We start from the raw sequence: 25,988 nt of genomic DNA, 5'->3' as shown, positions 1-25,988 counted from the left end.
CCTCCCAAAATTAAACATAGAATTACCATGTGATCCAGCAATTCCACTTGTGGGTTTAAGTACAATCTGGAAGGGATATTCATAAACAAATGATCATTGCAGTATTATTTACAATGGCCCCAAAGTGTGAAAAACCCAAGTGTCTGTCAATATTGATGGATAAACACAATGTGGTCTAAACATACAATGTAATATTATTCAGCCTTAAAAAGGAAAGAAATTCTGACCCATCCTACAACATGGATGAACCCTGAGGATGTTATACTAAGTGAAATGCCAGGCACAGGACAAATATTGTATGATTTCACTTATATATGGTACCTGGAGTAGCCAGATTCATAGAGACAGAAAGTTGAAGGGTGGTTGCCAGGGGCTAGGGGCCCTGGGGTAAGAGGATACTATTGTTTAGTTGGTACAGGGTTTCAGTTTTGTAAGACGAAAAGACTTCTGGAGATAGATGGTAATGATGGTTGCACAAAAATGTGGATGTACTTAATGCCACTGAACTGTATACTTAAAAATGGTTAAGATGGTAAATTTTACGTGAGGTGTTTAACCACTGTTAAAAATAATAAACAATAACTCTTGAATTAAAAAGAAATACAAATTATAATTAATGAATATCAAGAGTTTAAATAAAAAATAGTGAACATTTTTAATTTAAATTTTAAAATGTTTGTTAAATATTAATTTTATAAAAATAAAACAATTTGCAGTTCTAACATAGACTGTCCATCTGGTTGCCAGTTTAAGTTATGGATATTAGATTTCAAAAGTGTTATGCCTAGATCAACAGATACTCAAATTTATGAGGAATACGCATCATTTAATATTGCAGATATGTCACCATGTACAACTGTTGCGAATGCCACGAGTACCTTCCGAACCACAAATTGGGACACAATGAGAATCAAGAAGAAAATGCTCAACACTTCTGGGAAACAATAGCTCATTAGTGCCAGAATCTATTGCAATCGTGCTCTCTGAGAGGAAAGATTTGACAAGTTAATGAATTTGTCTTTTCTTCTTATTTCTGCTCCTCAAGTCTTCATGCTCTTAGGCAGTGTCTATGTTCACAACATTCAGATAGAGTCTTCTCTCAAAGGCGGGACCTGAGGAGCAGTGCTTCCTTGGAGCCTGTAAGTGGAGGCTTAGAGTCATGAGCCATGCTGTGCTAGCCCTGAGCACCAGATCCCTGGTGACTGAAACACCCATATATCCCTCAATAAATTTGTTGTTGGTTGTTTGTGATATGTGGGGCCCTCTAAAAGCACAAGGCCCCTCTTTCTTGGGCCAAAGCATGACACTGTTGTAGCCCCACTTGGTATTCCTTGAAATGAAAATGCTCCAGTTAGACTCAATCTATCTACACAGTGAAGGGTAGAAGGGAGGCTATCCGGAGAATTTGTCTGTCTGAGCGGGATATTCGGGTTTGAATTTTCTAGATTTCAGCCATATTTTATCAGCTCCATGACCTTGGAAAAGCTATTTATGAGTTGTATATCCAGGTTTTCTCATCTTTAAAATGGGGATTAAAATAGGACCTATGTCATTGCATTGAGTGAAGAATAAATGAGAAAATGCATAGAAAGTTCTTAGCAGTACAGTTGGCCCAGGGTGTTTATTAGTGGTAATGGTGAGGATGATTTGTATGACCAGGCAGATCTTGGGGAAAATTCATGTTCCATTACAGTTTCTGGGATAGACTGGCTGGTACTTAGAATTAAAAGAACTATTTGGATTAGGGTGTGACTTAATCATCAAGATCTGAGGCACAGCTAATGTTTTTTAAATCTGGAAAATAGAACAAGGCTTTCTGAGGTACCCTGAAACCTACGGATAGTTGTGTGGCTGCTTGAGCTGACCCAGAATGACGACCAATGATATTAAGAACATCAGGTTCTCTGAAGAATTTGAGCACCCTTGGATACGCTGCAAATATATGAGTGTTTACTTGTCAAGTTTCAGGGCCACAGGGAGGCCTCAATGTCCCGGGAAAAGGTCTTCGCTTGAAGTTGAGTGATTGATTGATTGATTGATTGATTGGAAGACCTGCTTTGATGAGAACTATGAGTGCTCCTCTCTCATTTTGTGAACAAAACTCCATAACAATTGCTTTTTGCCATTCCTCTGCTGAACTGTGGACATCTAAGGTAGAGAAAAGAAAAAGAAAAAAGAAAAAACTTCAAAGGTAATTTCTTTCCGCTCCAAAAACAGTCTTCGGTTTCCTGGTTTAACAGAGAATTGAGAAGTAAGCATGCATCATTTATTTCTATGCAAAAAACATTCTTCACTTCAAACGGCAATTAGTGATAACATTTCTCTCTTGTGTCGTGATGAGATTTTTATGCTAATCATCACATAGCAGTAAATTAATCATTTGGGCACAGTTAGAGAGAATGTATATTTCATGAGACAGATATAGATATCAAGATCTGTTTGATATTTACTCAAGGTAAATGGGAAGCATCTCGAATTATTACGAAGGGAGCACACTGAGCAAATAGGACTGTGTGGCGATGAAATGTATGCGGCGTAGAAGCATGAGGATTTTCAGAACACTCTTGGTGTCATAAGTGTAATTATCATGAGGACGGTGGAACACTCCGGGGAACCTAAACTCCCAATCACTCGCAGACACATCAGAACCCTCGAAGCCACATCTTAAAAACGTCAAGGGCAAAATCAGCAATCGACCTCCTTTCCCTGAATCCCCTCCTTTTTCTGTTGTAGAATTCACCCTTTTCACATTATACAATATTTAAATGGGTTTCTCTTCACAATTTGCACTTAAGTCTACTCAGCCAAATGAATCAGAAAAGCAACTTGACCCTGAAGTCAAATTGGAAAGCTGCTGCTTGCACGGGAAGTAGGCCACCACTCAAATGATACACCATTTCTTAGCAGATGAACAGTTCCTTTTACAACAATTTATGGAAAATAAGACAATTCTACTAAAAAATTCCTATAGCTATAGTTACTCAATAGCATGTGCTAGGCTCCTTGGCTGTCTGGTAGACCTAAGCAATTAGGATGTGCAGGTTGTCATGAGTTTTTTCTCATATTCCTTCTTCCACCCTCTTATTTTTCCAACTCCCAAGTACTTCTATATTATTGGCGTTACTGATAACCACACTCACCAACACAGTCCCTTGCCTGAAAATATTCACGTTGTCTCCCAACCCGGCCCTTCTATACTCTTCCAGTAAGGCAGCAGTTAAGGGGATCAGTTAGGAAATGGGCCAATTCTGCTACCATTTGGCCCTATACAATTCTACCTTCCCCTGGGAAATAAACGACTCTCTGGGGGAAAGGCAAAGAGATGTAATAAGATCCACTTCCTAGGAGCCATTTCTAGGATATAGGCAATGGGCTCTGATAATTCATAGATGCCATTTATTTTTAATCTCGGTCTTTGGGCAGTTCATGAAATCCCTGAGAATTCCACATTCCCAAAATGGAATCAAGTAGTGAGAAAAGAATGCATCAAAATGTATAAGACATAAAATGAATATGGTTGTGTACATCGGACAGAAATTATTGACCTGATACTCACTTCTGACCAAGCAGAAGTAATAAGGATCAGACTTGTCTTTAGGTATTAAACAATTAAAAATCCAAATAAAATGTATGAAATAAGACAGTGGACATGAGGAAACAAAGGACAATGATACCCAAGAGACAGAAAACAAATGAGGTGAGCCCTGTGCTGGCCCTAGATTACTGCTGTAAGAGTTTCCAGTTGCAGTTCTGAGAAGGGAAACCCAAGCAGAGCCCAGCCCACCATGAGTTGAGGAGAGGGATCTGAATGTTTCCAGAAGGCCCAAGCAGCCTTAATTTTTTTTCTTTTGACTGTGAGTTCATATTTATCATAACTTTATCTATGGGAATTTCTCCAGACCCTCCACTCAGCACTTATTCAATAATGGTAATTTTCCTTCAGTCTTCAAATTTATTTTTAGTTCATCATGGTATTGAGGTCTCAATTTTATTGGAGGTTCTCTAGTATCCTTAATATGGCAGGCTTTGGGATTTGTCTACGGTCCCCTGAACCCTGAAAGGTAGCGAGAATGGAAGTGAAGTTCACCACCTTCTGCAAATTTTCTCACAGAGAAAGCTGGTTTAATGTTCTATGTCTCCCTCTTGGTTCTTGCCCTCACTTAGTTTTTTGTCTAATATTCTTTACCTTTTAACCAGTTAACTCATACATTTAAGAAAGCACTTCTCAGATGGTATCCAGAACGTTTGGTTCTCAGTGTAAGGGTCAAAGTACCAGTTTGCTGCCTTGCCAGAAATGAAAGACCTACTGTGTCTGTCATTCCTTTTCATTACTACCATTAACAAAACTGACACTTTGCGTTCTCCTTCTGGAAATTCAATTACATGTATGTTAGACCCCTTGATAGCCAATTACATGTATATTAGACCACATACATATTAGATCGCAACTCTTGGAAGCTCCATTCTGGTGCTTGTTTGTTTATTTTCCTTCACTATTTCTTCCCTTCGTGTTTTGGTTTGGGCAATTTTTATTGAACTATTTTCAAGTTCATCTATTCTTTCCTCGGCCTCGTTCAGTCTGCTAATACACCCAACAAGGAAATGCTTCATCTCCGATATTATATTTTTTATTTTGGCATTGACATTTGACCCTTTTATAGTTTTCATCTCTCTGTTGAAATCCTCCTTCTTCTGTGCATACATGTAGTCCTAGATCTTTAATGTATCAATCGCAGTCACGCTAGAGTCCCCTCTGATAGTTCTAGCATCTGGGTTATCTTTTAGTCTGGCTCTCATTTGCTTTAACTCTTGACAATGCATTTATTTTTTTCTTGCAGTTTTTCAAATTATTTTTTTAAATTGAGTACTGGACATTGTGTGTGGAAGAATAGTCGGTATTATTCCCAGAATGGATGGGAATCAATGTTTTTGCTCTATTGGGCCCTGTAAGTATTATTTAGCCTCATTGGGTCTCAACTGCATTAACAGCAAAATGGGAATAAGCCCCAACTTCATAGAAATATTATGTGAATATATAAAACATAATCATAGAAATATTGTGTGAAATATATAAAACATAAATGTAAAATATTGTTAACACTTACCTGGTGATAGACCTTAGTACTTATGTTTAATAAGGCAACTAGTTTATACACACTTGATTTTTATCTCCAAATGGTGATATCTTTTTTTTCTGTTAATTAAAAAAATTCATATTTGATTTTAAAAATTCTAGTGAAATGAAAATGTACAAATTAGAAAGCCAAATGCCTCCACACATTCAATTAAGACCATGCTACAATTGTGTATTCCTCAACTCCTTTGAAAAATAACATAAAAATTGGTGTCACTGTATTTGATTTAATGTTTATCAATACACACATAAAAACCAGAGTGCTTCCAAATATTTATCCAGTATTTACTTTCAAAGCAGAATCAATAATTTTTACAGGTGGTATAAAGAAAGTCCCCACTGTGATCCCTACCATATTTTGACTCCATGTGGGGGTGGGGATCATTTCTTCCTCTAGAAACAGAGAATTTGGAAAGTATCAAGAAAGATAGTAACAGAAAGTATGAGAAAGTACTGTGCTTTGAAAATGGATCAGGTGAGATGAAATTGTTAGTTGCAGAGGGACTTCCTGGAGCTGCAGGCCCAGCATTCCTGGCCAGAAAGGACAAAAGTGCTTGCTTTCTTGTTCTTGCTAAGACCTGGGCAGCATTTCTTCCATGTCTGCAATGACATAAGAGACAACAGCCCAAACAGCGGCAGCCACATTCATCTGCTTTGGGTCCATGACAGTCATGGTGTCTCCATGGGAGTGATGGAAGGAGAAATATTTATAGAGATCATCAAGTAGACTGGCTCCTGGGGAGAAGAGAGGAAGAATTCTTAGTGAAGTATTTCAACAGAGATGGCCAAACAGCTGCTCAGAAACCATCGCTACTCTTCCCCACTTCACTCTTCCTGCTCCTACTATGCAGGTCCCAATGGCAAAGTCGTTACTTTCCCAGGCTCTCCGGCAGCACGAAATGGCCAAGTGAACACCATTCTTACTACTAGGATATGAGTGGCAGGCTGTGGGAGAGTTCTAGGAAAGCCTTTACTTTGCTGACAAGGGTCAGGAAAATGTCCTAGTGCTGCATTAAAAGTAGATAAAAAGTTTGGAGCTGCATGGGCCAAAAAGCCCACACACCCAAAACGGCCGAGTGGAAAGAGAGAAGGAGCCTGGATTTAGAAAACACTGTTAGCCCACTGAACAGGCTCTACGTTGCCTGCTTCTGGACTATCTGCCACGTTAAAGAAAATAAACCTTTATTTGTTTAAGTAACTGATACAAATGTCCTATTTATTTATAAAAAGATAATATCTGCTTTTGTATCTGCAAGAGTACAAATTATGTACCTTCCTGGATACAAGAGAAAACCCACACTCCTTTGCTCAAGTTTTCTTCTCAAATCACTCATCTACTTCCCATGAAATTTCCCAACAACTCTAAGGGCACCAGCAGGCATCTCTGCCCCACTTAAGAGCTTTCTTCTCTCCCTAGTGAAGCTTTTCTCTAGCTTCCACCATGGACCATAGCTCTGGGGAGTCTCTGCTGTCTGTTAGTCATCCTTCAGAACCTCTGGGGCCCAGTTTATGGATTCCAACTGCAGTTCTTTATCGTCTGGCCGTATTAGCTTATGTACATACTGTCTTATTGTGAACTACAGAAGATTGCAGAGAACACAAATGCGTATCACGGATGGGTGACTATATAAAAAGTATGCGTATGCCCACAATCCAACGCAGGAAAAATAATACCGGTACCTTTGAGGCCCATTTTATGAGTTCCCCCACCCCGTGCCGATCCTTTCCTCCCTCCAGAGGTACCCACTTTCCCATTCTGCTTGTGTGTTAATCACTCTTCGATTTAAAAAAATAATGATTTTGCTGTATATTTAGATGGCATTACAAATAACTAACTAAATAAATAAATGTTTAACACTGTCTGCCTTTGAAACATATACACTAGATATATTTCTGTGACTTGCTTCCTCCGCTCAGTGTGTATAGCTATAGTACTTTCATTTCTTATTGTTGTATGTTATTTCATTGCATTTATTTATCCATTTTTGTGATGATGGACATTTAGGTTGTTTCCAGTTTTCTGTTATTATATGTTGCTAGCAGCATTCTCTAGCATCTAAATAAAGGAATGGAATTGCTGGGCTATACAGTAGGTGTGTGTTTAATTTTATCGTGTAATTCCAAAATGTTGCCCTTTCCAACGTGCATTTCCGCTGTCAGTATATGAGTCTTCCTCTTGTTTCACATCCTCTCTAGCACTTGCTCTTGTCAAGCTAATATTTGCTAATCTGGTAGGTATGAAATATTATCTCATTATGATTTTAACTTTAATTTTTAAAATTATTAGTGAGATTGAGCATGTTTTCATATATGTATTTTTTGTCATTTATGTTTCTCTTTTGTGTAATGCTTTTTCATGCCTTTTGCCCATTTTTCAATTGATTTGTCTTTTCTTACTGATTTGTAGGAATTCTTAAAATATTTTAGATACTAAGAATAAGAAGTGTCTTAATTACGACTAGTAGCTTAATTACTACTGTTTTCTATTTCTTGTAATCTGGCAGAGCAAATTCTGTCACCTTCTCTTCCTTCCCCTTCAGGAATGTCTTACTATTCTTAACTGATCTTTCAGATGAAGTTTGGAATCATTTTAAAATTGTACAAAAAATATTTTTAGATTTTGATGGAAATTGTGTTAATCGACAAGTCAGTTTGGGGAAAACTCACATCTTTCTATTAGGATATTGTATTCTTATCCATGAAAATGTTGTATTGATATGTTTCCATTTATTTATTTATTTTTTAAAAAGATTTTATTTATTTATTCGACAGAGATAGAGACAGCCAGCGAGAGAGGGAACACAAGCAGGGGGAGTGGGAGAGGAAGAAGCAGGCTCATAGCAGAGGAGCCTGATGTGGGGCTCGATCCCATAATGCCGGGATCACGCCCTGAGCCGAAGGCAGACGCTTAACCGCTGTGCCACCCAGGCGCCCCATGATATGTTTCCATTTATTGAAGTCTTCTGTAGCATCTTTATTTAGTTTTGTGATACAGCTTGCATACCTTTTTGTTAGTTTTCTTTTCTCCAAGGCTTATACTTTTTGTCGCTAATTGGAAATTATACATTTAAAAAAATTGCATTTTCTGTTTGTGGCTATCCATTTTTAGCATCAAGGATATATCTAATTCATAAAAAGGCAGGTGTTCCTTCTTCTGTACACTCTGGAGCAGTTTGTGTAAGATTAGAATGAATCACTTCCTGGTTTTTTTGTAGAACTCTTCACAAAACCATCTAAGTCTGATACTTTGCTTATGGTAAATATTTTAACTAATGATTCGATTTCTATCCTGGTTATTGGGCTATTGGGATTTTGTATTTCTTCTTGAATTAACTTTGGAAATTATATTTTTTAAGGAATGTGTGAGTTTTGCCCAAATATTCAAAATAATCAAAATCAAAATAATCAGCATGAAGTTATCAGGAATATCCTGTGTTTATCTCTGTTGATGTCTGCATGTATGGGAATGCACTTTTTTTCATTCTCCGTATTAGTTACTAGTGTCTTCTCTCTTTTTTGTTCATCAGTCTTGCCAGCAGTTTGTCAGTTGTATTAGTCTTTTGGAAAAAAAAGAAAAAGACAATTTTTTTAACACACTCTACTATAGAGTGGTTTTTCTTCCATTGATTCCTACTCATATTTATTGTTTCCCTCCTTCTTGCTTTGGCTTTATTTGCTTTTCTTTTTAACGTCTTGAGTTGCATGTTCAGTTTATTGCTTATCAGCTTTCTCTGTCTCCAGCATAAGCAAGAAGACTACAATCTTCCTCCTACTGCTGCTTCAGCTATATCTATATCCCACCAATTCTGAGCAGTATTTTCAAGGTCACTCAATTCTAAATAGTCACCAATTCCTGGTTTGATTTTTTTCTTTGACTCATAAGTTACAATGTGTTTTCTAATTTTTAAAAGTATGGGGGTTTCCTTAGTTATTTTTTCATTATTGATTTCTAATTTAACTTAGAGAATGCAGGCTGTATGATACAGATTCTTTTCATTCTATTGAGATTTTCTCTGTGGCCTATTGTATGATCCATTTTTATAAATGTTCCATGTGTGGAAAAGAATGTGTTTTCTGTGTGTTGTGTATATGTGTGAGATCAAGCTTGTTTCTTCAAATCGTTTAACATCTTACTGATTTATTGTCTATTTGAGCTATCAATTTTGAGAGGGATATGTGAAAATGTCCCTCTGTGATTCTGTATTTTTTTTTCTTGTAGTTCCAGCAATTTCTTTTTTATATATTTCAAACTTACACTATTGGGGCATACAAATTTAGAATTACAGCTTCCTGGAAAATTGAACATCTTTATTAATGTAGTTATTCTCTTCAGTTTTAGTAATGCTTTTTGTCTTGAAGTTAGCTTTTCCTAATATTTAATATAGCCCTACCTTCTTCCTTTACCCTAGTATGTCTTCTCCCATCATTTTACTTGCACTCTACCTCGCTCCTTATGTTTTTAGAGGTTTCACTTATGAAGACTTTAAAGTTGAATTTTAAAAATCTAGTCTAACAGTCTGAATTTTAACTCGACAGTATAATTTCTTTATGAAGACTGTGATTACTATTAAATTGAATTCATTTATGCCATCCTAGTTTTTGCTTTCTATTTGTTAATTTTGTTTTTTAGATTTGGTTTTTTTCCCCTTTTCTTTCTTGCCTTCCTTTGTGTTGACTTACCCCCCCCCATCCTTCCTTTTTTCCCCTCCTACTCTACTAGTTTGGAGGTTAGATACTTTATTTCAATTCCATCAGTGGAAACCTTAGAAATCATAGCTCACATATTTAGCCAAAGTTAATCAATATCTTACATAAGGACACTAGGGCCTCTTTATCTCCAGATGCACTCACTGCTCATTAAAAACCACTGTCCAGGGAAACAGGAATTGGCAGATACCCTCACACAAATGCCAGGCTCCAGAGTTTTCTTACCTCTATAAATTTTTGCTTTACCATTTTTCATCTCTGAGGAATTCCCTTGCTTGGCCTCACTAAGCCATGTATTATAGAAAGACAATTATCGTTTTACCCAAAATTATTTTTTGAGGGGAAGAATGTATCTACAAACTTCTGGTCTAGCATGTTAGCAGAGTTCTCTTCCCATAGTCCTCTACTTCCTGCCCTGTGGATTGGACCCTGTCCTTGTTCCTGACACCTTCATGGCCTCAGGATGCTGTCTACATTTTCTCTATCCCAACCCAAGTTTTTAAAACTTTGTGCCAAGGTCTTCCTCAGTCTATGTCCCCAGACTCCTTGCTCTGAAGTAGAATTTAGATTTCTCTCCATTCATATTTCACACTGAGTTCAGCTATGGTGCTATTAAACACAATGCAAGCCAGTGAGGCTAAAAAAAAAAAGTATAAAAGAAAAACTCAACTCTCACCTCTGACAACTAATGACTCCAATGCCTGCCAGTAAATATCCAAAACCGGGTATATTAAACTGACAATGCCTATCAAACCCTTCACCCATGTGGAGGAGAGTTCTTCCAATTCATGATTTTTCTTTCTAAACTAGTAAAACATGTTTTCTGTTAGCCCAGTGGCTCTGAAAAAGTGGGGTCTGACCATCCTCCCACCTGATAATGTAAAATCGTCAGTGAATGGGCTGGAGCTGAGGTCCACAAATATTCAGAAGGCTCGATCAGTTCAACTGGACAAGTACTTGAGTTCCTACAATATTCTAGGCAGTGGTCTAAGGACTGAGGCAGACATAAAGGTGAAAAAGACACAGCTGCTGCTCTTAAAAGAGACAGCTTTTGACAGAGTGTCCACAAGCAATAATAACACAGAATGTACTGAGTGCCATGAGGAAAGGACAAAGAGAGCAGATGGCTCATGTAGCTGAATGACCTTCTTTGGCCCCTAGGCTAGGTCCCCTTGCTGTGTGCACTCCATACTTCTCTTATAATCTCCACCATCTTTTGTTATAATTGCAGGTTTGACATCGGATTTCCCCACTATGCTGTAAGCTCTCAGAAGGTAAGGCCTCCGTTTTGTTCTCTACTCTGTCATCAGTGTCTGTAACATAGTGCCAAGTAGAAGATGAAGGTGCATTTGTTGAGCTAATGAATGAAACTGGTGAATTTTATGAGTGAACTGGCCCTTGAAGGTGCTGTACCAGTCAGAGTTCTTGTCGGAAACAGATGGGATGCTCCAAATAGGTAACCTGGAGAATCTGGTGAAAGGACTATTTACAAAGAGTGCTCAGGGTTAAACAGAGCAGAAGAGATGCTGAAGCACCTAGGGCTGGCAACAAAGAGCGCCGAGCGCCATTACCACTCCCAGGCTTAGAAGGCAAAGAAAGCAGCTCTGGCTGCAGGAGAGGGTCACCAGAGGAGGCATGGCTATTTGTAGAAGCCAGGGAATCAGTCAGTTTCCTGCTGGTGCCTCCCATATCCTATGGGGCCTCCCCATTGCCAAACCCAATCATAAGCCAGAGGGAAGGCGTGATTTGTTAATGCAGTCCATAACAGCCTCCAGGGCCACAATATAAGACAGTGAAAGGTGAGGATTGATACAGAGTGGTAAAAGAGAATTTTAACGTAAGTACTTAAGATGCCAACAGACAAGAGATGGGGCGCAAACATTCCAGGTGAAAGAGTACATCAGCATTCCAGTTTGGGTGAAGTGTGTATGGGGGGGTAACTTAGGTTAATTATTGGCAGATAAATTATTGGTAACCAGCTGTGGAAGGTCCTGAATATAAGGCTGAAAATAGATGGAATGTAGTTCATTGTACATTCATTATATGTACAATTGGTTCCCAAGAGCCCTTGGGAGCCATTGGGCAGGAAGGCAGGGAGACTAGAGTTGCACCTTAGGGAGATGCTCCAGAGGAATGTAGAGGTGGAGTTGTGTAAACACCACGGTGGTGAAGAGAAGGCTAGGGAAGAGGTATAGTCTGGGGGGCAAGTGACAAAGACCAGGGCCACATGAGAATATCCTAGTTTCTGAAATTCTCTAGAAAGCATATGAACGAAGATAACCAAAATTCCCAGTGAAAAGGCCAGAGGTCCATTTTAAAACCAGAAGATTCCTTATTCATGATCTCACTGCACACCCAGGAGAGACAAATCTGTGTGTTTACTTTGGTAGGAACAAGAAGCATTTGCACAGAAACCGTGACATTTTAGAACGAGCTGAAACTGGTGAGGAGCATATGCTCTCTGGGATCCAGAGAATGCAAATTCAGGTACAAGTTAAGGACAAAGTCAAGGAGTTCAAAGAGTGAAAGTCACCGAGGGTAGATGGAAGATGAATTAGAATCGTGTACACGAAGAAACAGGAAAGGACATTTCATTGCAGCAGACAGAGTATGGCTCACTTGGGGCTGTTTTCCTCCAATCCAGCGCTTCTTAAAGACACTGCATGATGGCTGACAGGAAAGGCTCCAAATTCCATATTGAAAAAATAGAAGCAAGATATACTTGTGTATGCCCTCTCCAGGCCTCTGAAATTCCCTTTCAGTCTCAGACTGAAAGAACTTGCCCTCCAGATGGGTGGGAATTTGGCCGCCTCCCCTCACAACTGGAACATTACAGAAGGCATTTCCTCAGAGAGCATCGAAGTTCCCACGAACATTTTATAAAACTAAAACAACTCCAGAAAATCCGATATTACCAGTGAGAATGCTGATAACCACAGGCAATAGAAGGTGGGCCTGTTGGCTGCCTTGCAGCTTTGTCTCTGCAATTCCGAGGAGACATTTTATCAGTGACAGCTACTACTCTAAAAGTCCAGCACGGAGCAAGAGCCTGCATTTCAATTTCTAAGAGCACCTGACATGCTCTCATGGGTGGAGGGAATGTTAACTATCCCTGGGGATAAATTGCAGTCTCTTTTGACAGGTATATGAGCTCTGAACAGGGAATCATCAAATGCTTTTTAGAAATAGAAAGCTGGTAGGAAGGAGCCTGCTCTGAAGGCCAACATTCACCCCCTGGAAATAAACCAGAGCATTATTAGGGCAGCTCACTGTTAGGAAATTATTTCTAAAGGAGGTTTGGAATTTAAGGATGTGAAGACATATCCTTGAGATTGCCAGCCAAGAAGTTGGACCTATGGAGGGAGATACAGCTGAGAACACAGGGGTTAGAGTCAGACAGGCCTGGGTTCAAATTCAAACTCTTCTGCTTAATAACTGGGTGACTTTGGGTGACTCATAGAAGGCTTTTTAGCCTTAGTTTTCTCACTCATCAGATGGGGCTATTAAGATCTGACTTTCAAGGTTCTGGTGAAAATTAGTAGGCACTCAATTAATACTTTATTACAGATGTTATAGATCCATAGGGATGACCCAATACATACACAGCAGCTTGATTAATTAAATGCAACTTAGAGGGACCTAAAATTCTAATTTAATAAGCTGAAATTCTGACAACTGTTTTTAAAGATGAAATACCTGGACCACGTCTATTCTATATGACCCCACCTTGAACTGGCTTGGATTATTGTTCCTTCTCCTCCTTCTCATCCCTTTCTCTCCTCTCCTCTCTGAATCTTTTCTATAAACATTCATCTCAGAAAGTATTTTCCAGCTGTGTGACTGGGTGAAGATGGTCCAGTGAATATTGTAAGAAATATCCAACCTGCCCCATCCTGTTCACAGCAGATTCCAATCTTCACAGAGAGATCTCAGTAATGACTGTGCTCTGTGCAGGATATTGGAACAAGACTGAATACCTACTAATTCCTAAAAAGATGGGGGGGCAAATATACAAAGATTCTCACAGCCTCCTCTTTTTGTAGGTTGACTCTCATTCATTTGTCATCAGTGGATTTTCATGTACACAAATTAAGCAATTCATGCAATGAGAAGTTTTTGAAAGACATCTGAAAGCTTTGAAAGTTTAAATTCAAGTCTGTTATTTCAGCACATACATTGGCTGCTGCAACGTTGCATGAAAGATGCACTAACAGGCAAGCAGCTGTGGAAAATCCATTTCTCCTTTATAAACAGATCTTGAACAGTCTGGGGTATGCAATTTAATTGCAATGGAATGTATTACAGACATTCCCCTGGTCATAATTGTGGGGTTAGAGAAGAATGTTATGGTCTTAACTTATTCCCTGCAAGAAAATGGTCCCTCTAGAATCCATAAAAACTGAAAAGACATTTAAACTTTAATTAAAATTATTTCTTTTAGCAACATTATCAATGAAAAACATTATTGCCAAAACAATTAGAAAATCAATTCATGGACTTTGCAGACATTTAATCTTCCTTTTCAAAAAGGGCAGCTTTATCCCTACTGTATTAAATCTCTTTGAAAATCAGAGTGCGAAGCAGTTAATTAATAGTTTCCTAACCCATAGCTCTCCAGAAGAGAAAGCAACTTCTAAGCAGGAAAGGAAAAAAAAAGAACAGGAAAGGAAAGGAAAGGAAAGGAAAGGAAAGGAAAGGAAAGGAAAGGAAAGGAAAAGAAAGGAAAAGAAAAGAAAAGAAAAGAAAAGAAAAGAAAAGAAAAGAAAAGAAAAGAAAAGAAAGGAAAGGAAAACACATCCCCAGTCAAAACTCCATAAAAAGTATTATAATTTTAGTTTCTAAACTCTTAATTTACCCAAGAATTGCCGAGTCTGTGCTGAAAAGGTTCAGGGCATAAGCCTGCACCTTCTATCTCTTTGTAAAGCTTGGATTGGCTGCTGGCATAACTTTGACCACATAGCTTAAGTCAACACCACCAGACCTGGTGAGCCTCCAGTTCCCATGTACCTGAACTCTATGATAATGATTCATCTTTCTATAACGTTGAAGACCTATATAGCAACCTCAAGACTAATTAATCCCTGCTGCACAAAGCTGGTACTACAGACTCTCCCACAGCAGGAATAACAAGGACACTATTTGTTGAGTGCTTCTTGTGTGCTTAGGGCTTTATGGAGATTATTTCATGTAACCCCGTGAGGGGCTGATCAACACGTGTCATTAACAGATGGAAAATAGATTTAAGGAACTTGTCTAAAGTCATACAATAGTAAGTGGTAGAGATAGGATTCAAATCCAGGTGTCTCTGATCTAAAAACCGTGCTCCTAACCAGTGTTCTGTACCTTCTCTCACTGTCGTATCCCAGGAATCTGTAACTACTTACTCCACAGTGGGAAACAATTTGCACAATTTATCCCGTTCATTGCTCTGGTCCCCCATACCAATTTCTGCCTCATGACATGGAGACAGAAATTCAAATAGGAGGTGTCCTGGACCATGAAAAAGTGAAGACTTAAATTATGTTCATACAGTGGGGAGCCTGGGACTACCTATCAGAAGATGAACAGCAGAGCACATCTGTCACCAAGTCCTCTGCTCTGTCTGGGCCACACTCTCAAGGGCCTGCCAGTCCTCCTGAGAGTTCCTGGGCCATTGTATCTAGAATTCCTCCCCTCTGATCCCTCATTCTCCTCCTTTTCACTGTCTAAAAGTACAGTATTCTTGGGGCGCCTGCGTAGCGCAGTCATTAAGCGTCTGCCTTCGGCTCGGGGCGTGATCCCGGCGTTATGGGATCGAGCCCCACATCAGGCTCCTCCGCTGGGAGCCTGCTTCTTCCTCTCCCACTCCCCCTGCTTGTGTTCCCTCTTTCGCTGGCTGTAGCTGTCTCTGTCAAATAAATAAATAAAATCTTTAAAAGTACAGTATTCTTGTAACAGTTTCATTATTTGCTGCCTGTCTTTCCCGTTAGAATATAAGCTCCACAACGGCAAGAACTTTGTCTTTTTGTCCCAATTCCCAATGCCCGGCGTGGAATAGAAGCTCAATAAATATTTGTTGACTCACTAAATTGATAGATGAAAGAATTATTAAATATCAAATTGGACAAAAGTAGAGAAGAATATTGATTGGTTTCATCCTCTCTCTCTCTCTCTCTAGCAACTTCTGGTAAGTAAAGCCTGCTTTCTGGGGATTCTACTCTCAGCTCTTGCCAAGTAGGTTCTCATTACTAAAAACATGTGATATTTCATATACAAGCTGAGATCCAAACGCTCTGTTCCGGGTTACACATATGTTCTCATACTTTTCACCACTGTTAGAGAAATCGACCACGACTTAGAAATAGGCCAGAAAGGTGGGCGGCACATCTTTTCCATGTCATTCAGGAGCAAAGTCCACCTAAAGATTTTCTAGGAGAATGGATGTAGTTTGACTCACTGCTTACTATTGATTGGGGTTGCAGACTTACTGAATTTATATTTTAACTCATAGATTTTTATCTAGTAGAGATGAAAATGATCTCTGTCCTGAAGAACAGATAATCCTAAAGGTTACAATTTATTGGCCTCTAAGACATTAACCAGTTTTTTTAATCTAATCTAGCAATCTTATCCTAATATTTCTTTATTAAATTGCATAGTTTCTTAAATGCTCTATCAATTGGTATTAATACCTACTGGCTTCCTTATTAATTAATTGAATGAAATTCTTTGATATGTGTTTATTTTATATTTGCATGAACATCATGATTTTACCTTTTAGAAAATTATAACTATTAATATAACTATTCATTATAACTATTAACCACCATACAAACCATAAAAGAACAATCGTATTCTCCCTTCTCAAAAGTTAAGTTTCCCACAAAGTCATCATCTATAATTTTACCAATGAGCACCCTAATAAGCAAAAGCACCGAGCAAGCACTGATAGATATAAACATATATCTGTGTTTCTGTTTAATATTGGGCTTGTCCTTGACATCTCCCGACCCCTTAATATCCTTATTTCTCTCTTGAACTGCCTTCCACCTTCCACACGAGGGTCATGATTGTACCTTTCAGAAAATTATAATTTAATACCATCTACCCACAAACCTTAAATGAACAATCACATTCGTATGTGATAAGGTCCTTATCTTTGAGTTTACGATTTATGCGTGTGCGTGTGTATTTCTAGCTTCGTATAGAGCTGTAAAGAAACACCCATACCACCTGTCTTTCTCTCTGTTTTTGTAACACAAAATAACATCGGTACTACTTTGGGAGGGGTAATTTTGAATCTTCCTCATTTTTATATATTGGTTCCAATTTATTTTTCTCCCTTTGCCCACACAGAACTTATTATCCATTCTTCTTTCATGGCCCCATGTCAATAAGATTCCCACCTATCGGCGCCAACGTGATTCCTTGTAAATGCTTTTCTGCAGTTTCTCTCCACACTTGGGGAATGACGCTCACTAAGAAAACATCAGTAAAAATGGTTTCTGACAGAGAACACTGTCAGAACATTCAATGTATGTGGGTCTTGGACTTGGAAAGACTCTAAAGATTGTTTCTAGTATGGTATTTACAATGAAAGCCTTAAAATTATCCTGGGTTTTCCTATAATCATGCTCAAATGAACAAATTTTGATTTCTGGCTACAGATGCAAAAAAGTTACAAAGCTACTGTGCAGCAGAAGGCAGGTGTTAAGATACAAACCTTTGTCTGCTTGCCATCTCCCATTCTGTTGGCCAGCAGAGACAAGGGAATGAGACGGATTGGAAGTATTACGTGGACATGCTGTTCTAGACTTATTTTCCATACTGAATATTGATAATTCTGGAAGGCTGGTTGGCAGGAGTACTGCAGAAATGCCTGGGTGACATGGGAGAGCTGGAGCCCCAATTTTGTCACCCACTATTAAATGATTATGGTATTGAAGGCCAACTGGTTGATAGGAAGATGTACGTTCATGAAAGCGGTCACAAGGGAGACTTTATCAACCTCTGACCAGTGATTCTCACTTCCACATGGCCAGGCTAATGGATTTATAAAATCCAAGCACTTAAACACATAGCTTATAGGGAAAAAGAAATCATGACTTTTGTAAGAGGAAGCTTTGGCTTCTTTATGCTCATTAAAAAGGTTAAAAAAAGAGGTTGTAAGCAAAGACAGAGGAGGTACTTTACCTATTCAAAGAACCTTTGATTAAACTATGCTATAACCAAAAAGGTTGGCTTGCTGTGGAATTGAATGTTTTGCTGTGCATAGAGAATGAACTGGCTATGAGACAAAGAAAAGAAGCAACAGGTATTTCTTAGCAAGAAAGTCCACCTGAGGGCTGGTATCATTATTTGGAATTGGAATCAGTCTTGAAAACCTGCAAATGCCTTTCCATTTACACTGTGGATCTCCATTATCCCCCCAATAAGTAGGACAGGCTAAAATTGTACCTTTTAAGGTAGCAAATATAAATTCACAGCTGATTAAGCCATACTAGGTTTCAAAGAAATGAGGCTATTTGAGAGGGTACACTTAATAATTTTAGGTCATGTCAAGGTGGGCAGCCAAGGCCTCCACAAAATTCCTCCGGGGGCCATTGTCAGAAGCGGAATTATGGGCTGGATGGACCAAGAGTCTGCCCTGAGATGGGCTTTTTTTCATTTCTAGATACCGTAGTGTCAAGGTCACAAGAAGCTACACCATGGAAAACAGGAAATACATATATAAAATTAAGTGTTACTACTAAAAACAATCCCACCTGAAAAGAGGCTATATAAAATAAAATTTAAGTACTAATGAAAACATGTATCCTGTCCAGAAACCAGGGGGATGGTGTTATGTGAATCAATTTAGAGGTAGCTTAGGCCAATGAAGAAAATTGATCTGGGAGTGAGAGTCTCTTGATTTCTTTCTATTCTCCGTATTCATTTATGTTTCAGACAGCATAAATTTATCCAAAATAAGTGTGGCCATGATTTTGTACAAGACAGCAGGTTCAACAAAAAGAGGACAAACTACTTGGCTAATGCTGCAAAGTATTAGTGAGGTTTTCTCCACCTCACCTTCCAAGGAGAAAACAAGAATAGACACATAGTGAATGATTCTTGCCTCAAGCCATCATCCTTGAAAATGGAGCAAAATTAGACATTGACAGTTGTGAAAATTTTGGTAAATATTGGCTCAGTTATTGATCTTTCATTTTATTTATGCAAATAAGCTTTTTACATATTGGCTTTCATTTTATTTATGCAAATAAGCTTTTTCTTTCTTGGTCACCCAAGAGGTTCCCATTTGGCAGTTAAATGCAGCTCCTTTAGTTGACTATCTGCTAAAAGGATGAAAATTTTTTTTACACAAAACCTTCTAAAATATAACTTTCTACAAATTATTTTCAGTGAAGGAAAAAATAAGCTAAACACGAAAAGCTTTGTGAATTCCAAAACAAAAGAAGCAAATGTTTAAGATGGAGCCTGGAAATGAATATGCTTTTAACGCAAACACATTTCACTTAAGGTAAAACATCAGTTCGAGGACTATCCATTAAATGCCAACACTCATGAAAAGATCCTGGCCCATGGCAATCTGCTTATAGGGAATCTACAAGGCTGAGGTGCAAATTTAACATTTAAATGTAGCTAAATTTCCAATGCTTTTATGGTTGACCCTCATTAATGTAATTTTTAGGAAATTCTTATAATGAAGAAATAGTGATTATTCTCAATAGCCACCCAAAATATAATTATAGTACATTTGATTAAATGCTTCTGTGGTGAGATAAACCGCAATTTACACATTTCTGTGTGTTCCTTAAAAAAAAAAGAAAAAGTCCAAGGACGACAAAGGACACTAATGCTACTTTGTGGGGTAACATGTCATTAGCTCTTTCATCATTTATGCTCAAACTCCAGAATTATTGGATAAGGTAAATGGTGCTTGAGATTTGCTGCTACAGACCCTGAAATAGTTTCCAGCACAAAACTTATAAATAACACCAGGAGTCCTGCTGTTTCATCTCCTGAGTCATTTTTCTTAAAGCCTTTTGAATTCTTTTTTTTTTTTTTTTTAAGATTTTACTTATTTATTTGACAGAGAGAGACAGCCAGTGAGAGAGGGAACACAAGCAGGGGGAGTGGGAGAGGAAGAAGCAGGCTTCCAGCAGAGGAGCCTGATGTGGGGCTCGATCCCAGAACGCCGGGATCACGCCTGAGCCGAAGGCAGACGCTTAACGACTGAGCCACCCAGGCTCCCCAGCCTGTAGAATTCTTGACAAAGGTGAAAAGTATACTGTCCTTTACTAAGGTAAGAAAACCTCATTATGAAGGATATGGAACATGAAGCATGGATTTCTTCTTGTTTAATTTCATACAGAATAGAAACAATTGTCCAGTTATTATAAATAGGTTAAATGACTACTTAGGATCATGGTGACATTTACAACGTACTAAGCTTGCACTCATTGCTGCATAGTAAGGCAGCCACTAGGGATTCTGCCAAACATGACTTGGATATAAGACTATTGAAAAGAAGATCATAATCACTCATCTGATATCTATGGAACTCCTACTAAGTACCAAGTACCTTGCTAAGCTCTGGACAGACAACAGCGGGCATAACTAAAATGTGTCTGCTCTCACGGAATGTCATGAAACTTTCAATCTAGTAGAGCACATCCGTAGAAATAAGTTGACTAAGGCTACATCCAAAATTGCGTGGGATTCCGCAGATGAAGCTCAAAAAGGAAAAAGCCTCGCTCTCCCCAAGTTACTGACTTTAATGCAGTAAAGATTGTTTATGAGCATGCTGGAGGGTGGCATAGGCTCTCTCACGACGGGCATGGTGCAGAGACCGGGAAATAGCACTCCTAATTATCGTCTCTGGGATATTAGTTCTGTACAATGACATATCATTTAATGATGAAAAAGGTAACAAAATCGTGACCATAATCGTAGCCAGGATTTACTAAGTACTTTCTATGTTCCATGGCCTTAACTAAACATTTGACATTCATTATCTTATCAAATCATCATAATGATTCTCTAATTATTATTATCCTCATTTTACAGATGAATAAACTTCGGCTTAAAGGTTATGATGATGATTAGAAGCAAAGAGTCTGGTGAGAGGATCTGTAGACTTTTTTTGCCTTGTGCTGAATTCATCCCTTCATCGAAAGATGAAGACCACAGGACGAGGAGTCTCGGCCTCACAGAGCGGTGGGAAAGGGCAAGCCTAATAATCTGCCATCCCCCGACGACCCATGCCCACACAACCGCCCATCTTTTCTTTCCAGGTAACTTCTCACATGAACCTGTGTTTTTTGAAATTCCTTCTATTAAGTTCCATAATAGAATGTCTGACTTAACATATCACCAAAATTATATCCTTCCCTTTCTTCTAATTCAACCTTACATGCTTGGTAACAAATATCTGATCCCATTCTGCTTGTTTAGGGCAAAACTCACTCTGCCTGTGGTCAATGGATTCAGAGTGGCTACTGTCCCTCTTGACTTTTATTAGGATTACCGCTGTCTGGGGAGAAATGCCTTGTCTCCTTGAAAGCTTTCTTTTTAGGGAGAAATCTTTTCCAGTCTGTCAAATGCACCACATACCCAACAAGTTTGCTCCACTTTGGCTCATCAGAATTAAAAATTTTCCCAGCCCTGTGGGCTCTAGGAATTGTTCAGCCTTGAGCTCCCTGATAGCTGTTCTTTGCTGTGTCTTGTAGAATTTTAACCCTATACATGCTCAGCTCAATGAGCAATAAAGACTCAAAGAGAACCTCAATGAGGATTTCTGGATCTCTTTTTCTGTTTAGCTACCTCTCCTTTGGTCCTCTGTCCTATAAACATAGGAGCCTCAGACTCCCTGAACTCTAATCTCTGTCTTTGCAGGTTAGCAAGGCTACTGTGTAATGCTTGGGTTTCCCCTCCCTGGCCCATGGCTGGAAATGTGTCTCCAGGCAGAAAACTGGGGCAATCATAGGAGTCATCTTTTGTTTTCTTTACCTTAGGGATCATGGACCTCACTTTCCTATTGTCCAATGTATGAAATTAGCTCTTTGATGTATTTTGCAGTTTCTTAGTTTGTTTGTTTTAAATATTTTATTTATTTATTTGTCAGAGAGAGAGTGCACAAGCAGGGGGAGAGGCAGGCAGAGGGAGAAGCAGGCTCCTTGCTGAGCAAGGAACCCAATATGGGGCTCGATCCCAGGATCGTGGGATCATGACCTGGGCCGAAGACAGACGCTTAACTCTCTGAGCCACCCAGGCATCCCTTGTTTGTTTTTTTATTTTTTTTTTATTTTTTATTTTTTTTTTTAAGATTTTATTTATTTATTCGACAGAGATAGAGACAGCCAGCGAGAGAGGGATCACAAGCAGGGGGAGTGGGAGAGGAAGAAGCAGGCTCATAGCGGAGGAGCCTGATGTGGGGCTCGATCCCAGAACGCTGGGATCACGCCCTGAGCCGAAGGCAGACGCTTAACCGCTGTGCCACCCAGGCGCCCCCCCTTGTTTGTTTTTTTAAAAGCAGAGGACAAATCTAATACCAGTTCTCACTTATGGGCCAAAGCAGATACTCTTATTAGCTTCTTTTCAAAAATTAAAAAGAAGTTTTTGTTTTTTTTTTAAATTGAGGTGTAATTGACATACTTACTAGTTTCTTGAAAGTAGAAAATGTATCATAAAGTGCTCTTGCTCCTACGTTTCAGCACCTGACAGTTGCTTTACTCATCAATATAGCAGAGTGGCTAATAGCACAAATTATTGAGCCCAATTCACGGAGTTTGAATTCTGACGTGGCTTGTATCGGCGTGTGGTATGAGGAAGGATATTTTACCTCTCTGTGCCTTGATTTTCCCATCTATAATATAGGAATAATCATAATTATAACTGCCTTTCAGGTTTGTTTGAGCTTCAATGGGCTAGTGAGGTAGAATGCTGCTTGGCATATAATAACGCTCAGTATGGTAGTTATTATTAATATTACTATGACTCATCACCAAAAGGCCAGTTAGCTTATTCCTGTATGACTGATCCTTCCTTTTTTGAAATTTCATGCAGATAATCAGAGTGAGTTAGTCAATAAAATCATATACTATTGTTTCATTGTTATAAGAGAGAATCATGCACCCCATTCCTCCCAGCCAATCATGAGTAAGTAACATTAAGTTTCTAGGCTGAGAACAAAAGACATTGACAAAAGCTACATTTTAGGATGCAAGGGGATTAAAGTGCACCCTGCTTTTCATCTTTCCATCCAGATTAGCAATGAAAAAGCATATGCGTACTGCATTTCTACCAATCAGATTTTATTGGAACTGCACTAGTGGTTTTGCTAGATCAGTGAAAGAACATGGCAGTGAATCAGCTTGTAAAGTGAAGACTCCTTTCGTAGAGCAAAGAATTGCCTACTAATTTATCTATGCCATAAATCTGGAGTTTTGTACGTAGGGTCTGTAACGGGCTGCACCTGGGCTAGGGTCACTTTTAAAGATCAGGCTTGGCCTCCTTAGCTGCTTTCAGACACATTAAGAGTTGCTCCTTTAGGGAGATTCTCCCTGGAGCTTTGATGGAGTTCTTAGGAAAGAGGAGGTCCCAATATTTGCACTTGCTAGGCAAAGATTTGAGAATCACTTGTGCGTGTGCTTAACCAGCCTGGATATCAGTCATGCGTCCAAGAATCAAATACAAATTAAAGTTTTAACATAAACAAATATCTTTGGTATTTGCTCTGCAAACCAGCCCATGTGCTTCCACCACCACTGTTCTTCTGTCTGGGGAATAGTCCTTTCTTATATGCCTGAAGCCCACCCCCCGCCTCTGGATTAAAATGGCCAGCTGTCAGGTGACCTCAGCAGAGATGTTGGCATCATCTGAAGTTCATGTCTTGTAAATATTTAATGATAGTCTTCAGAGGATAAAGGGATAAAGAAGCAATTAAAACTCACACTCCTGACTGGATACTGTGATTAAATTCAATTCTGGCGCATTATTTTAGTTTGATGTAGTTCCATGGTGCAGGGGTCTGTATGCTCTCACTGATCTAAGTAATCCCCCACTGAGGTACACGAGAGATCTCATATCAAACAATAACAACACATCAGTCATCATTTCTGAATCATCCACCTTATGAATAATACTTTGAATAATCTTGCTTTTAGAAAAGATCAATGCTTTTGTTTTCTTACCTATCTTAACAGCATTTCTGGGAGGACAGAAGGGGTTGGACTTGTACTCCCCTGCTTTTAGAAATATGAGAGTCAGAGAACCAGACAGAGGGAATCATTTGCTTGAGATCATATAGTGACACAGAACGTAAGAGGAGCCTTGGACATTGGAGCACCAACCTGCACCCTTTCTGCGAGATCAGGGTTAGTGGAGCATTTTTGCAAGGGGCTAGAGACTACATATTGTAAAGTTGGCAGGTCATACAGTCTCTGTTGCAATGTAACTATTCAGCTCTGCTGTTGTAGCATGAAAGCAATCACTGGCAGGTTATGAATGTAATTGGATGAGAATGACTGGTTATGAGGACTCTATGTATATATACGTGTATGGGTGTGAGTGCTTTACAAAAATAGGTGGTGGGCCAGATTTGGCCTACAGGCCATAGTTTACTACCCTCATGCTAAAGTGTGACCCATGCTAAATGCTGCCTTAAGCTGTAGGGGCCACTGTGTAGGACAGCAGAATGTGACATTTGTGCATGCTTCCTACATTACCATGATCTTCATAAGAACCATGCTCTGTAGGCTATATGTGGCTTTCCATTTTGTGTAGGAGGAAACCGAGAGTCTAACTCACTTGTCCAAGGCCACGTGGTCGTAAATGAAGCACGAAGATTATAGCACGAGTCTCCTGACTTCTAATATTTCTCTTCTGCCAGCTGTCCCATGGGAAACTCTTACCAATGCTTGGCGTTTCCTGATGAGGACATTCTAGGACCTGGGGAACTGAATGGCTTGTCTGGGGCCAGTGGTCTGTTAGTAACTGTGCCGGGAGTAGACATACCACTTGCTGGCCTTTAGGCTAGTCTTCATGTGTAAACGTTTACATTATTGTGAACGTTATTGTGAACATTATCCAGGGGAAAAAAGTTGTAACTAGATAGAATGATGATATGTCCATTTCATGTGTATTTTATTCTTTAAATTCCCCGAAATGCTACTATTTCATAAATAATCTCTCTGATGTACCAAGTAGTATACAGGTGCTGACTAATAATTTTTGATTCACTTTATGTTTTTGGCTAATTTTTAAATCCCAACCCGGATTATAAAAGTCTTATTGGCACATTGCAGTATCTTTTGTTTAATTTTATCTTTAATGCAGTCTGATGGTTACATCTTCAATCGTGGTACTTAATTATTTACTCCAATCTAAAAAAATACCTGAAAGAGAAGGAAAATAAACTGATAAAGAGGACTCCTTCATTTTAATTAGCACTTTAAAATGAGTGGGTAGGAATCACTGTGATTTCTAGGGTCTCTGCTAGCTGTATCAGCACATGGTAGACGGTAAGGTGACCAACCATTCTGGTTTCCTGGGACTAGGGGCTTCCTGAAATGCAGAACCTTCAGTGCTAAAACCAGAAATGTCCCGGGAAAACCAGGATACACTGGTCACCCTGACTGCTGAATAATCTGTTTGAACGAAGTGACCACTGACTTTAACTCTGCATACCTGGAGATAATGATCTTCCTCTAGAATGAGGACTGGCGACAAGAATAGGAGGGTTGGCCAGCTTCTCAGAAACACTTGAGCATGGTAGGGCCTCATGGTTTTGTAGAGATCCAAACCTAACTATAGTAAAATATAGCAGGATATATATGAAAAAGCAGCCTATTGACAAATATAAATTAGTCTGTATTATTATTGCTTCTCATTAGTGAAAATCACATAAGCTATGACTTAACCTAAGAAACATGTAAGCAAAGAGGGCCTTTAGCTCCAACCATAACAGAAGGCATCTGCTCAACACAGAAAACTATCCACAAGCTACTGGTGATCATCAGTTTCTAGACTCAACAGGGCACCAGTCGCCAGCACGGGATTGACAGCAAGGCCGGGAGGTAGTGCCAAGTTTCCAGACTCTGGATCTGGACCGTCAGCCAAATGACACCTTCCCAAGATTTCTCAGGCCTCCTGCCATTTCTACCTT

At 39.1% G+C, this 25,988-nt stretch overlaps 1 protein-coding gene across 12 annotated transcripts in view; it reads right to left on the bottom strand.

Annotated features, from left to right (window-relative positions):
* Nucleotides 1–5,341: 5,341 nt before the first annotated feature.
* Nucleotides 5,342–25,988, bottom strand: part of CPQ (carboxypeptidase Q) — a 440,125-nt gene continuing 419,478 nt past the window's right edge. For 10 of the 12 annotated variants that reach the window (XM_057308086.1, XM_057308090.1, XM_057308083.1 and 7 more), the window contains one exon: nt 5,342–5,869. In XM_057308086.1, coding sequence (XP_057164069.1) covers nt 5,706–5,869 — 164 coding nt within the window. In that variant the 3' untranslated portion in view covers nt 5,342–5,705. The remainder of the gene's footprint in view (nt 5,870–25,988) is intronic. The other 2 variants (XM_057308094.1, XM_057308091.1) reach the window with 2 other exon arrangements.

The sequence above is a fragment of the Ursus arctos genome, unplaced genomic scaffold, assembly GCF_023065955.2.
Source record: "Ursus arctos isolate Adak ecotype North America unplaced genomic scaffold, UrsArc2.0 scaffold_6, whole genome shotgun sequence".
NCBI lineage: Eukaryota > Metazoa > Chordata > Mammalia > Carnivora > Ursidae > Ursus > Ursus arctos.
The sequence above is the reverse complement of the archived record's forward strand: the minus strand, read 5'-3'. Positions and strand labels throughout refer to the sequence as shown.